The sequence below is a fragment of the Populus trichocarpa genome, chromosome 1 (assembly GCF_000002775.5).
Source record: "Populus trichocarpa isolate Nisqually-1 chromosome 1, P.trichocarpa_v4.1, whole genome shotgun sequence".
Taxonomy (NCBI): domain Eukaryota; kingdom Viridiplantae; phylum Streptophyta; class Magnoliopsida; order Malpighiales; family Salicaceae; genus Populus; species Populus trichocarpa.
In genome coordinates, this window is record NC_037285.2 from 34,458,757 (window position 1) to 34,471,419 (window position 12,663).

Below are 12,663 nucleotides of genomic sequence, written 5' to 3' on the forward strand. Positions count from 1 at the left end.
TGGGTTTTAGAAATGGTGCAAAAATGGCTAGAAAGAAGAACATTCTATTTTGCTGCTCCAAGTTAAGCAATTGCTAGGAATTTTGGTCAGTTATTTACGTTACGACGTATCTCTTGATAAAAAGACAACATCGTCATCTCTCACTTCATCAAAGACAATTATATAATCTGAATTAAACGTTAAGTATTACAGAAATTATTTCAATCATTTAAATGATTTTTAAAAAAAAATAATTGCCCTTAGAGCTCTTATTGAATTTTCAAATTCAAATACTCTTTTACAACACTAATTAGCTTTAAGGATGATAATATATTTGATTTAATAGGTATTTAACTTTATATAATCTTTTGATTAGATTAAAGTCAAAACACTTGTCATTTTCTTGCATTTTCTCCTGTAACTTCTTGCTAAAAGAAACAAAGATGAAGAAGTTATGAACACTAAGGGCTCTTTTGGGAACGCGGATGTGGCTGCGTTCCCAAAAAATTTGAAAATTTTTTTTTTTTTACTAAAATTTAATATGGTTTGTATGTTTTGGATCGTTTTGATGTGCTGATGTCAAAAATGATTTTTAAAAAAATAAAAAAACATCATTGGCATACATTTTAACACGAAAAGTTATTTGAAAAACACCCACAACCACACTACCAAACACGTTCTAAGATACATTGCTGACCTAATGGCATAAAAGTGGTGCAGCAGCACTGTTTCCTGGCAAGAACTTTTCAGTTAGCTTTACATTAGAAAAGAAACTGACAATTTTTACAGTTTGCATCTCTTTCTTCTTTTTTTTTATCTATTTTATCATTATTAAATTTGCCCCCTATTTTTATTTTTCCAGTAATTAATGTATAAGCCAAATCCATAATTTTCATACTTGATTTAGAGTTTAACCTAAAAACAATCTGAATCACTAGGTCAACAACAAGCTATATTAGTAATTATTGACTAAGTTTACCCAAAAACAAATTATAGCAGACTAAGTTCGAAGCCAACATATTTTCTTTCTGTTTTTTTTTCTATTTTAAATTCCAACCTTCATTTTTTATGACTTTTAATTAATTCAAAATACAAATCATAATTTAAAGTCTTTAAAAGTTCTTAATCACAAACACAATTCAAATATACAAATATTATAAACCAAATTTAAAGTTTTAAAATATTCAAATGACAACAATCACAATCAATATGAGCAAATATACAAATTCCTTCACTTTCACTGTAACACACCCTATTTTTAAACACTTTCAAATCTTTTCATCGGGTAAATTGAAAACCATGCTTTTTTTTATATATATACTAGGTTTCATTTTTATATTTTATATGTATCTACTGAAAATTCAGTAAAATTTCCTTTATTTTTAAGCATGCCAAGTTATCGACATCACAATAAATCCACATAATCAATCTCAAGTCACACTTCAACCATCCTAAACTTTTACCAATTAATAACATAAATTACATTCTTTTCCATAATTCAAATATTTTCCAGCATTAAAAATATTTCACCAAAATAAAAACATGGTTAAATCGTAAATATTAAAATAAGCTAATTGCATGTATTTCTCTTAACCTAATGAATACAAATAAATATCTTATCAAATTCAAACTTAATTTATGGAATTCAAAGGTTAAATTATAAGCAACTTAAATCTAGTTTACTTTGCATTACAAGAATTAGTGACAACTTAATATTATAAAAGAGAATTTAAATAGTCCATAATTACATATCTAGAACTTAACAAAAGAAAGTATTAATGCTAATTTAATGCTCCACATGGGCTAAGATGTATTTGAAAATTTTTATAACATATAATATAAATGAATTATAGAATTAAATCATATGATTCACAATTTAAATTACTCTTTAATTTCATTCATTCAATTTTAGCCAAAAGCTTATTGTTATTAGTTCAATAATTCCACTTATGCCACGAAACTCCTCGTATTAATTAATTAACTCAGATATCTCGATTATCAATCTTACTGATCCCACTAATACCTCTCAGATAATTGGTCAATAAAAACTCGATCGTTAGACAATCTGACGTCACTAGCACCACTCAAGGTACCAGTTAACAAATTTCCTAGTCATTAGATAAAATGACATCACTAGTATCATTCAAGATACTAGTCAAACAAATTTCTCGGTCATCAGATAAACTGACGTTACTAGTACTATTTAAGGTACTAGTCAAAAAATCTTTCCATTAATCCGGTCACTCTTAATATATACATACATACATACATTTATGAAAAACACTTTTAAAGAAGACTACAACTGTTATATTATTAAGAATTCTATACTTAATAACGGGTAGTGATGCAAAGCATCTACTTGGTGTCTGCGCTTAAGTAATGGTCCCTTGCTGCTAGATGAATCTCGTGGCCTTTCTTGTACCAATAAGAATCCAATCATCAACATTTATTTTAATCAAAATTTTAAACTAATACTCCTTTGAATACAAGTTTCAACCAAGTAAGTTTTCTACCTTTTAAAAAAATTGGTTTTCTTCAATTAACATACTATACATATTCCATTTGTAGAAAATATCAATTTATTCAAGCCAAATTCTCCAAATTTTTCACTTTTGACTGTACATTAATTTACCTATTTCCATATTTGCTTCTATTACATTTTCATATCTATTCTACATTTATAATTTCATCACAATTTCATCAATCCCCTATTTGTTCTATGTTTTCACAAATTAATTAATTAATTAATTATATATATATCTCATTGATGTCTTACACACTTTAAAATTCAAGGTTTATTAGAAATTCAACCACAATTAGGTAAACTAATTAAATCTATTTTACTTCATATTTAATATATCAACATATATTTAAATACTCATAAATAAACAAATATTTTCTTTGGCTCCCACTAATCCCTACTTTCTCATATTATAACCGATACCTTAGGCCCTTTTCTTTTTTCTTTTTTTTTCTCTCTTTTTTTTACAATTCAATACCTCATATAGACGCAATTTAACATAATTATCATGATATTTTATAGAATTTTTTTTAGATTTTTTTAAGGCTTGTTTGGTTAAACATTAAAATAAAAATAAACTAAAACTAAAGAAAAGGCACTAGGATATGTTTGGCAAACACACATTTAGCTTAAAGGCTAGGCTTGTTGGGTCTGAGGCCCAAGTTCAGCCTAGTTTGGTTGGGTCAAAAGACATCTCAATGGTTGTTTTTTTTTTTTCAAAAGAAAAGGAAAAATATGGGTTGGACTCTGCCATACAGGTTGGGCTTGGTCCAACTCAGACAACTTGGTCACTGGCTTAGCCTAGTAACTAATTTGTGCAACTACTTATGAATTATAATTCACATTCTGCACAAAAAGATTTGAGATCTTATAATTTTGAAGTTTTCATTTAATCTAATAAAAAGTTCATGGACTTTCTCTTTCTCTCTTGCCATTACAAATTCCTTTATTGCACAACATGTGCACTTGGGAATTTCATCCCATAAAGCTTTGAATTTGGTGTAGTAAGCCATTACAAATTGATTACCCTATTATAGCATATAAAGATCCTTTTTGAGTTTATGGACTTATGTGGCATTAGCATGTGAAAAGTGCTTCTCAAGACCCTTCCATAAATCTTCTATTGTCTCTGTGTACGCAAAGCTATCATGAAGGTAACGAAATATGGCAATAAAGAGCCTATTGGGCTTGCAGGATGTTCAATAGATCTGAAAATTAGTTATGGTGCGTGTAAACTGGCAAGGACACCCCGGATTACCAAAAAAAATAATAGCAATAAAAAGCCTTCCATAAATCTTCTATTGAATGATCTTTTAGCAATATATGTTATAACTATCAACTTATTCCTAAGGTCACCATTTCTTTTCTTACAGAAGATCATTCAATAGACACTAAAACAATATAAAATAGAAACTCTATGCATAAATCAAAATTTCATATCACAATAATTAATTGTTTTTCAAGATCTTTATTTTTCTATTTTGTGTAAAATATATATTTTCCTTAGAGGAAGTGCATGGTGTGCGTAATGAAAAGCATGCATTTCAACATTTTCTATCTAATGCTTGTTCATATGTAAGCATTACAGTGATAAGAAAGTTGGAGATTAAAGTTGAAATTAGAGTTCGAACACCATATAACCTACCAAATATAAATTTATATCCAAAAAAAATTGATTTAATTTCTGCTATTATGAGCAATCGGTTTCAAATTAGTTGAAGTGCTCATCATATGTGCTCTGGTGTGACAAATTGATCGATGAAAATATACTTAACTAATTGTCACCATTGAATTATATTAGAGCTTCTGGTTTTATAAAAAAAAAATGCAAATTTATAAAGCTACGATAAAGATGACTGCACTATTGTATATATTTCTGAGATAGCATGTAACAAGTTATTTATATTAGATGATTTTTGTAGATGATGCGTATCATAGAAGAAAATGGCATGGTATATGCCTTGGACTACTCATTTTCAACTTGATCTATTATAATGATATTAATTATTTAAGGGGTGTTTGGAAGCGTGGTAATAATTGTTTTTCAAAGTATTTTTCGATTAGAAATATATTAAAATAATTTTTTTTATTATTTACATATTATTTTTAACATCAGCACATCAAAATAATCTGAAAACATCAAAAAATAAACATTAATTTGAAGTAAAGAAAAAAAATTAAAACATATCAATTTTTTTAAAAAATAATTTTGAAACACACGGCTCTTAATCATTTCACACTATGACACTATATGTCCTAATTTTCATGGTTATTAAGATAAAAAAAAATTGATATCTCTTACACCTTAATTTCTTATTAATTAATTATTTAATAATGATGTGATTTTTATTATTTAGTTTTGTTCCATTTTAAGTGCTAAAAACAACAATTTGAGATGATACACCATGGTAAAAACATTAAACGAGTAGTTATGATTAAGATTTGTCATTTTCTATATGTTCTTGATATCAAATATAATCTACCATCTAAAATTTTATGTCTATATGGGTGAGCTGTCAAAGAGCTATGTTGATATCATTTATTATGTTCTCTGACCATGTCCATAAAACTCCGTAATATTTCTTGATGAAAAATATATTTTATATTTTTTTTAATATCTGTTTAAAAGTGTAGTTATAATTGTTTTTTAAAGTATTTTTATTTTAAAATATATTAAAATAATATATTTTTTAATTTTTAAAAATTACTTTTAAGATTCGCGCAAAACATATTTTTTTAAAAAAAACACCAGTTGCCCGTGTTTCCTAACAATCTTAATACTGATGGGTGACGAATGGTTACCAAGCATGTTGCCAAAACACAAAAGAAAAGTACATGTAGAGGGAGGTCCTGAAAACCTTTGGCAGCCATAATGGCTAGCGTTTAATTAGCTAAGAACACTAATTTCTTCCCTGATGCTCTCTGTCGGAGCATTCTCCCACCAAAGCAATGGTCATGTGGCTGATAAATAAGTATAATCTACAGCACCTTGTTAGAATGTTATCTGCCAGCACCAGTTGCTTGTAGTAAAAAATGACAGTCAATAATGTTAATTTATGTCATGACTACTCATAATCATCGGGACTCAACTGCCACTGTTTAGATAATGAAAGATTCGCAAAGAAAAATACCCAAAAAAGGAGATATTATTATTGATCACCGGCTAGCTTCTGGAGCAGCTTTGGTGTGTAACATGCAGGGTGAGACAGACTTACAGTAGCAAAAACACAGAGTGCAGCAAAGAAAAAAAAGGGTTTATAGCCCTCGATTGTTTATTCTATTACATTGTTTTGACTCTTGAAGAAGAAAAAAAATAGTTACAAGGTCTAAGCTACAGCTTGCAACATCAATGGAATGGTGGCCAAAACTTTTCTGTGATAGGATCATTTTTTCTGTTGACATAATAATCTACACTGTTCTGTAATATCAGTTTTACTGTTGACATGGTGAGTTCACGAAATTTCCCTTGAGAAATGATCTAGCATGACAATCTCAATAAATCATCACACCCCCGCCGCAAAAGTTAAGGTTCCAAAGATGCTTCAATATTGCGGAGAACCAGATCACAGCCATTCACATCCATGAATCCCGAGTAAGATTATCTTCTTCTGCTTCTATAAGTTTTACTCTTACTTCCCTTGCTTTTACGGCCTGAAAACACCATGAACATGACAGCCAAGAAACCCAAACCTGAAATCATCCACAGAGCAACAACCCAGAACCTCAAAGAACCAAATAGCCCGTCTTTTGGAACAGGCGGAGATGTTTCCTCTGAGTTTTTTGTGGGCACAGGGTTGCTTCTTACAGCATTACTTCCATCAAACCTGCCAAATTTCCTTGAACTTGAATCTTCCTTTCCTGTATCACGTTTTGAGGTGGATAAAGAGTGGGGATCAGGGCAATTTCTCTTCTTATGATGCAGTTCTAGAGCGTCATTCAGTGTCTTTCCACATTCTATGCTAAGTAGGTCTCTTTGTAAGATGTCCTCATTAGACCGATCGAGTGTTAAAGGATCAGGTGGATCTGGAAACTTAGCCCAGCATTTGTTGACCACATCAGTATCTCTCCAGTTTGCCTTATCAAAACTCCAATTCCCAACTTTAAAATCTAAGCCATAGTGGAAAACTCTATACTTAACACCAGGCTCAGGGACATAACCTGGATATATTAAAATCTCGCTGTTTATGAGGTGCCGCAGTTTCAGCTGCAAGTACAAAGAACAAATGAGTAGAAGGCAACAGAATCCATCAGTCCAAGAAGAGCTGGAACAAAACAGAAGTATGGGAAACAGGAAAACATAATTCATTTGAAGTTCGCATACTTTGAAACCAATGAAAAACAATTAATGGACACTGAGCGTGTATCCTTTTTTTCTTTTAGAGAATTTCAAGGCATTCATCCTTGCCCCAGGATATCAAAGCCACTTCTCAGAAACTAAATAAACAAGTTTCTCCATAGGGTCTTTTCTGTACAGCATACAAGGCCATAAAGTAGGAAACAGAAGGGACTCAAAGAACTTGAAATACCTCTGCTGCCCCAAATGAGTAGCCATACATCTCACTAATCCAGCCCGATGCATAAATATCCCCAGTGATATTTGTAGCGTAATGAGCTTTGTCAGCCCGCACCTCCTCGGATTTATGCAACCATAGCATGGCAAATTTTCTGAGATCATCTATATGCATGATGATCACACCCCCAACCTTGTCACAAGCATCTGGATGGCGTGTATGGAGTTTAGCAAGCTCATTGTCACAACCAATTAGGTAGCTAACATGCAGAAATTATAAAGTTTGTTAGCCATAAATATCAAGCCCATGCAACAGAAAGAACAGGTGAGCACAAGAACAAAGAGAAGGGGGGGAGATGCAGCAAGAGTCAAGATCATACATGACTTCTGTGTACACTTAAACTGCCAGGGACACAAATCATTGACTTACTCATAGGGAGTTGAAACCGGACGGCCACGTGCAGCTTTGAACTCCCATGGTGTAATTGGACCTCTCAAAATCATGTCAGCATCAAGAATAACTATAAACTCAGCATCAATATCTGCATGATTTAGCCAATGAAGGACGGCAGCTGGTTTATTAATTGCTGGATACCTGACATGGACAAAGGCAGTGTTTATAATTGGCTGTGTACTTCGCAATATGTTCTTCCCAATATTACAAATATGCCCATGTGAAAGTGGGGTATAATGGTACAATCTCAGGGAGGTGAGCACAAGGACACTGATTAAATACTTGAGAGAAGCAACTACATGCTTGATTGCTGAAAAGTAGGACAAGTCTAGATTGTAAATGCTTCAGCAGGTCCAGCCACTTGAGGAGGTGAATGAGCATTTATCAGTTTTATTAATGCAAACTTTCAATTGTTAACTTTAGAGGCAACTAGTCTATCTTTTCAGGTAAAGCAATCTCCTAGGAGAGGGTAGATCTTCAAATTCTTACAAAGCAGAATTTGACAGTAGCAGCAATTATATAAATGGCATGAACATGATGGGTAAGTTATGATATGACTTGACACTGAAATGTACAAGTGCTGGAAACAGCCTAAAGTAACACAGAATGCTAACAATCAGAGGCAAGAGATAAGAAGTGTGAGGATAAGAATAATACCAATCGCCTGTTAGGGGATGCCGGCTCATGGAAGGAACATAATGGGTGGGAGCGAGATCATGGCCTGCATATTGTTTTAAGTCTTCATCCGTGCAGCTGAGAAGCCGTGTTATATTTCCAGGCTGGCCACTCAGGTGGAAACTGTGGACAAGGCCTACAGTCTGCCAATCAAAGTAACGAGTGCATTCTGTGGAAAATATGGTGTGCATTTTTGGATGTGGTTTCTCAGGTTCATCAACGGCCTGCTCCTGGTTTCCACCCTGGTTTGCAGCCTCCTTGGTTTCTATACTACCAGGAGCAAGAAATTTTGGCCGAGTTAGATCAGCAAAAGTTTTGCTCTTCAAAAAACTCAAGTATCTTGACCATTTAGGCTTAGGACATCCATTTGCAGCATGCTGTAACAAAAGTCCCTCATTCAAAGTGTTTATACACTCTAAATTTAAAAACAGGGCTCGCTTTTTATTAAGATCAGATGCCAACAACCGCACCTGCAAAAGAAGAGAACGGCATTATTTCATCCGCAATGTATCCATCATATAGCACAGTGTTTCAACATATTATGAAGGAAACCTTGATACTTCAGCTGATGATAATATAATGTGCTATGTAGTAAAACATTCAGGTGGTGATAATGTAATGTATATAATCAAAAACACATTCAGACTTTTAGTTTAGGGAAACATCATGTTAGGGCTTATCCAAAAAACAACCATAACAAGCTACTTATTATAGTTCCCTAAACTGAAAAGCCCTACAAAATATGTGATTTGGAAAGAACTGGGCAGGTTTCTTCTGAAAACACATGGTTTTGTTCATTAAAACACATAATAAAATTATTTAGTTCTTCATTCACAAACCTCTCTAGGATAAGGAGGCTCGGGAAAGAGCCGACCACAATCATAGACAATATCATCTTCATGGTGATCCAATTTAGAAAAAGACCAATTCCCCACACTAAATGGCAAGCCATAGTGTATAAGAATAGGTTCAATGCCCTTTCGTGGAATATAGCCTGGATAGATCATCAGGTCCTCACTGATCTTGTGCCGAAGTCCAGCCTGGAAATATAAATATAACAAAACAGATCATATGATTGAATGTTTCAAGCACAACAGAAGCAGCAGAAAACATTTCTTGCATCTTGTTACAAAGCCAAGCCAACAAAGCAACTTACTTCAGCTGCACCAAATGAGTAGCCATACATCTCACTTATCCATCCTGCCCCATAGATGTCGCCAGTAATATTGGTTCCCCAGTGAGTTCTATCTTCCCGTACTTCTTCTGTCTTTGAAAGCCACAAGGGTGCTAATGCTCGAAGATCATCTATGTGCATGGCTAAAAGCCCACCAACCTTGTCACAGAGTTCAGGGTGCTTTGTGTGCAATTTAGCTAGAATATTGTCACATCCAACCAAGTATCTGAAAAGAAATGCATCATTTAGCAACAATCACTAATATCAAGTGGAGGGAGATAAAGACATGATCCATAACATTCGGAACACAGGGTACAACTTCAGATCATCATCTAAAATTCAGATGAAAAATCACTTGAATTCCAAATTGTTCATGTCCCTCTGAAAAGAGTGCCTTTTACAAGCCATGACAAGTGCAAACAGAGCAGTAAAATTTTTTTCTACAAGAGCATTATCTGTAGGCAATAGCAACTTCAATATACCATGATATGAAGAGAGAAGATACGTATTTCCAGCAAAATAAATTTAACTGACAAATAAAAGCTAGTACCCATAATATGCAGCAACAGGCCTGCCTTTCTCTGCACCAAGTTCCCAAGGGATAATTGGACCTCTAATGATCATGTCTGCATCTAGAATGACAACCCAATCAACGTCATCTGCATCTTTACTATATTTAAGCCAGTGGACTATTCCAGCGGGTTTGTTTATTGCAGGGTACCTGCAGAAACATAAAAAAAAAAAAAAAAAAAAAACATATTACTTTATGTTTCCTTTTATTCAGTATGAGGAGACTCCAAAAGGGCTTCAGATTTTTCCTGAATAAGAAAAACCTAAAAGAAAGTACAATGGTAGAGCAAAAGGAGAAAAATAGTTAAGATATAACAAAATATATATGTTCGCATATATAATCTTAAAGTTCTATTCTTTATGTATGATAGTATCAAAATGCTACTGAGAATGATAAAATTTGGAGCACAATATGAGAAGGATTGATAATAACGCGTGTAGAAAATTGAGAAGCTTAACTACACATGATAAAATGAAAATCAACAGAAAGAAACTTGGAAAAGGGAACAGTGATTTGGTGCCACCCATTTTCAAGTGAGCATTCATCTAAAGCCCACCCATTATACGGTTAGCATAATGCTTGATTCAGAAAACTACAATCCATGTAGTTTCTTGGCAATGGAATGGTGCATGACGAAAAGTGCATGACGAAAAATTAAGAGAAGCATGCCTTTTTTTAATATTAGGTAAAATCAAGCTTAATATGAAAAATAGTTCAGACAATCCAGAAAAAAAGAGAAGCAGTTAACAGTCGCAATCCTCATCACTACTCATGTTGTGCAGTTTTATTCCAGGATCTATAACAGCCTGTTATGCTGCCTAATGCAGAAATTTGGCAAATCATTGCAAGACAAGATCCTTTCTAGCCCCTTCACTTTTTCCCTGGAACATACTGATTTCCTATTTGTACTTCTTTTTTTATCATTTTCTGTACAATTTTGATTATCTCAGGCAAGGCAAGTAAAACTAGAAGAGGATATTGCTACATTGTTCAAATCAGCATTTGATAACAATAAGACGGTAACATGCTGATCCAACTCCTAATGCCAACTACTGACAATAAACAAGCTCCAGATTTCATGCAAGAAAAAGTAAGCATTGAAATGCTAAAGTACAGAAACAAACAAAATGATCACAGTTTAAGTAACCACAAAGAAAGACACAGAGAGAAATCCACAAGATCCGAACATTCTTTGAATCAACACAAGAAAAGAAGAAGAAAAATAAAAACTCACCAATCACCAGTTTTGGGGTGCCTACTCATAGAAGGAACTTCAAGAGTTGGTGCCAAATGCATCCCTCTATAATTCTTTTTCTCCTCATCCGTACAACTCAATAATCTGGTTATAGGTCCCGGTTGCTGGGCCTTCTTGAAACTATGCATAAGCCCCACAGTTTGCCAATCAAAGTAATTCTGGCACTCCACAGAGAACAAAGTATGGATCCTATACGGAGCCTCTTGCTCCAAACCCGACCCGCCATCAATCCAAAACAAAAAACCCACCAGCATCAATACCGTGAGTGTAGCCATGGGAGCTCAAATTCAAGCCTCGATTACAAATGGGTTTTTCTCACAGATCTAAATTTCATTGATTATGTACCGAATTTGACAAGTCGGAAATTAAAAAAAAAAAAAAAATCTTCTCTTTCTCCCTCATGTCTTAATGCAGGAGGAGTGGGTGGTGATACATTGACCAGTGAGTGGTGGCTAGCAGGAGTAATTAATTAGTAATGTTAACGAAATGTATTAAATTATTAATTAATAATTAGTCAAAGTCTAAGCTTGATTGATTATTTGCATTAAATAATACTAATGGACATGAAATCTTCTATACACGACCTCATTTTTATAGCAAGCCCCTTCTAGCTAGGGATATCAGTAAATTTAGGAAGAGGATATATGAAATAAAAAATAAATATAACTATATTAAGTAATATTAAATATCAAATAAAAATCAAATCCATTTTTTTACACGTAAAATTAATATTAGAATTATAATTAAATACAAATTATCTAATTTAATACATGCAATTGATTTATTTTTATTTTATAATAAACAACATTGCATTTAATTTTGATTGATTTTCAACATATTTTATAATACAAATTCTCTTTTAGTATTTTCAGTCCACAGTTATCAAGTTTCCGGTGCTCCCATCTTTGAGCGATTCAAGCAGCAAGCAATATAACTTCCTTTTTAGTGTTCTTCAAATTAGGCAGCCTGCAGATTTTCTCATTGTTTTATGGTCTTTGGAAATATGTATCTTTTTTAGTTAGACAGAGTTTCATGTGCTCATTCTTAGAATCACAAAGCTGGGAAAATGTTAATCATTTGCTCTTAGCAATTCGATTTTGATTTGGACTCTCTCATAGTTTTTTTAGGGTTCTTAATTTCTTTCATTTCTCATTAAACGGGATAAGTTTGATCTACAGGCAAAGAGAATCTACATATAATTATAAAGAGAAACAACTTTTATCTTGTTCTTGTTCTAAGAAAAAGCTCTATGATTTTGAGAAGATTTTAATATTAATTTTTTATAATTATATGAATAGAGAAGAAGACACGGAAATAGAGGTGAACTATGTGACATGTAGGGACTTTTGGGGTTGCGGTGAAATCCATGTTATATAGTTTTTTAAATTTTTTGTTTAAAATTATTTTTTATATTTTTAGATCGTTTTAATGTGCTGATGACAAAGATAATTTTAAAAAATAAAAATAAATATTTTAATATATTTAAAAGAAAAAACAACTTTGAAAAACAATCGTTACTATACT

General features: G+C 32.7%; 1 protein-coding gene across 1 annotated transcript; it reads right to left on the reverse strand.

Annotated features, from left to right (window-relative positions):
• Positions 1-5,628: 5,628 nt before the first annotated feature.
• Positions 5,629-11,584, reverse strand: LOC7456207 (peptidyl serine alpha-galactosyltransferase). Its single transcript, XM_002298555.4, has 8 exons — positions 11,119-11,584; positions 9,864-10,034; positions 9,296-9,539; positions 8,979-9,179; positions 8,122-8,609; positions 7,441-7,605; positions 7,027-7,270; positions 5,629-6,704 (listed from the first exon to the last, which is right to left on the reverse strand). The coding sequence occupies exons 1-8, from the start codon at positions 11,412-11,414 to the stop codon at positions 6,099-6,101; spliced, it is 2,415 nt and encodes an 804-aa protein (XP_002298591.4). The 5' UTR covers positions 11,415-11,584; the 3' UTR covers positions 5,629-6,098.
• Between the last annotated feature and the right edge of the window lie 1,079 nt (positions 11,585-12,663).

Excerpts from the sequence above, each read along its gene's own strand:
- LOC7456207 (XM_002298555.4), bottom strand. The coding sequence starts at position 11,414 with ATGGCTACACTCACGGTATTGATGCTGGTGGGTTTTTTGTTTTGGATT. Across the intron at positions 10,035-11,118 it reads CACCCCAAAACTGGTGATTG|GTACCCTGCAATAAACAAAC; the intron begins GTGAGTTTTTAT and ends ATGTTTCTGCAG. Across the intron at positions 7,271-7,440 it reads CCGGTTTCAACTCCCTATGA|CTACCTAATTGGTTGTGACA; the intron begins GTAAGTCAATGA and ends TCTGCATGTTAG.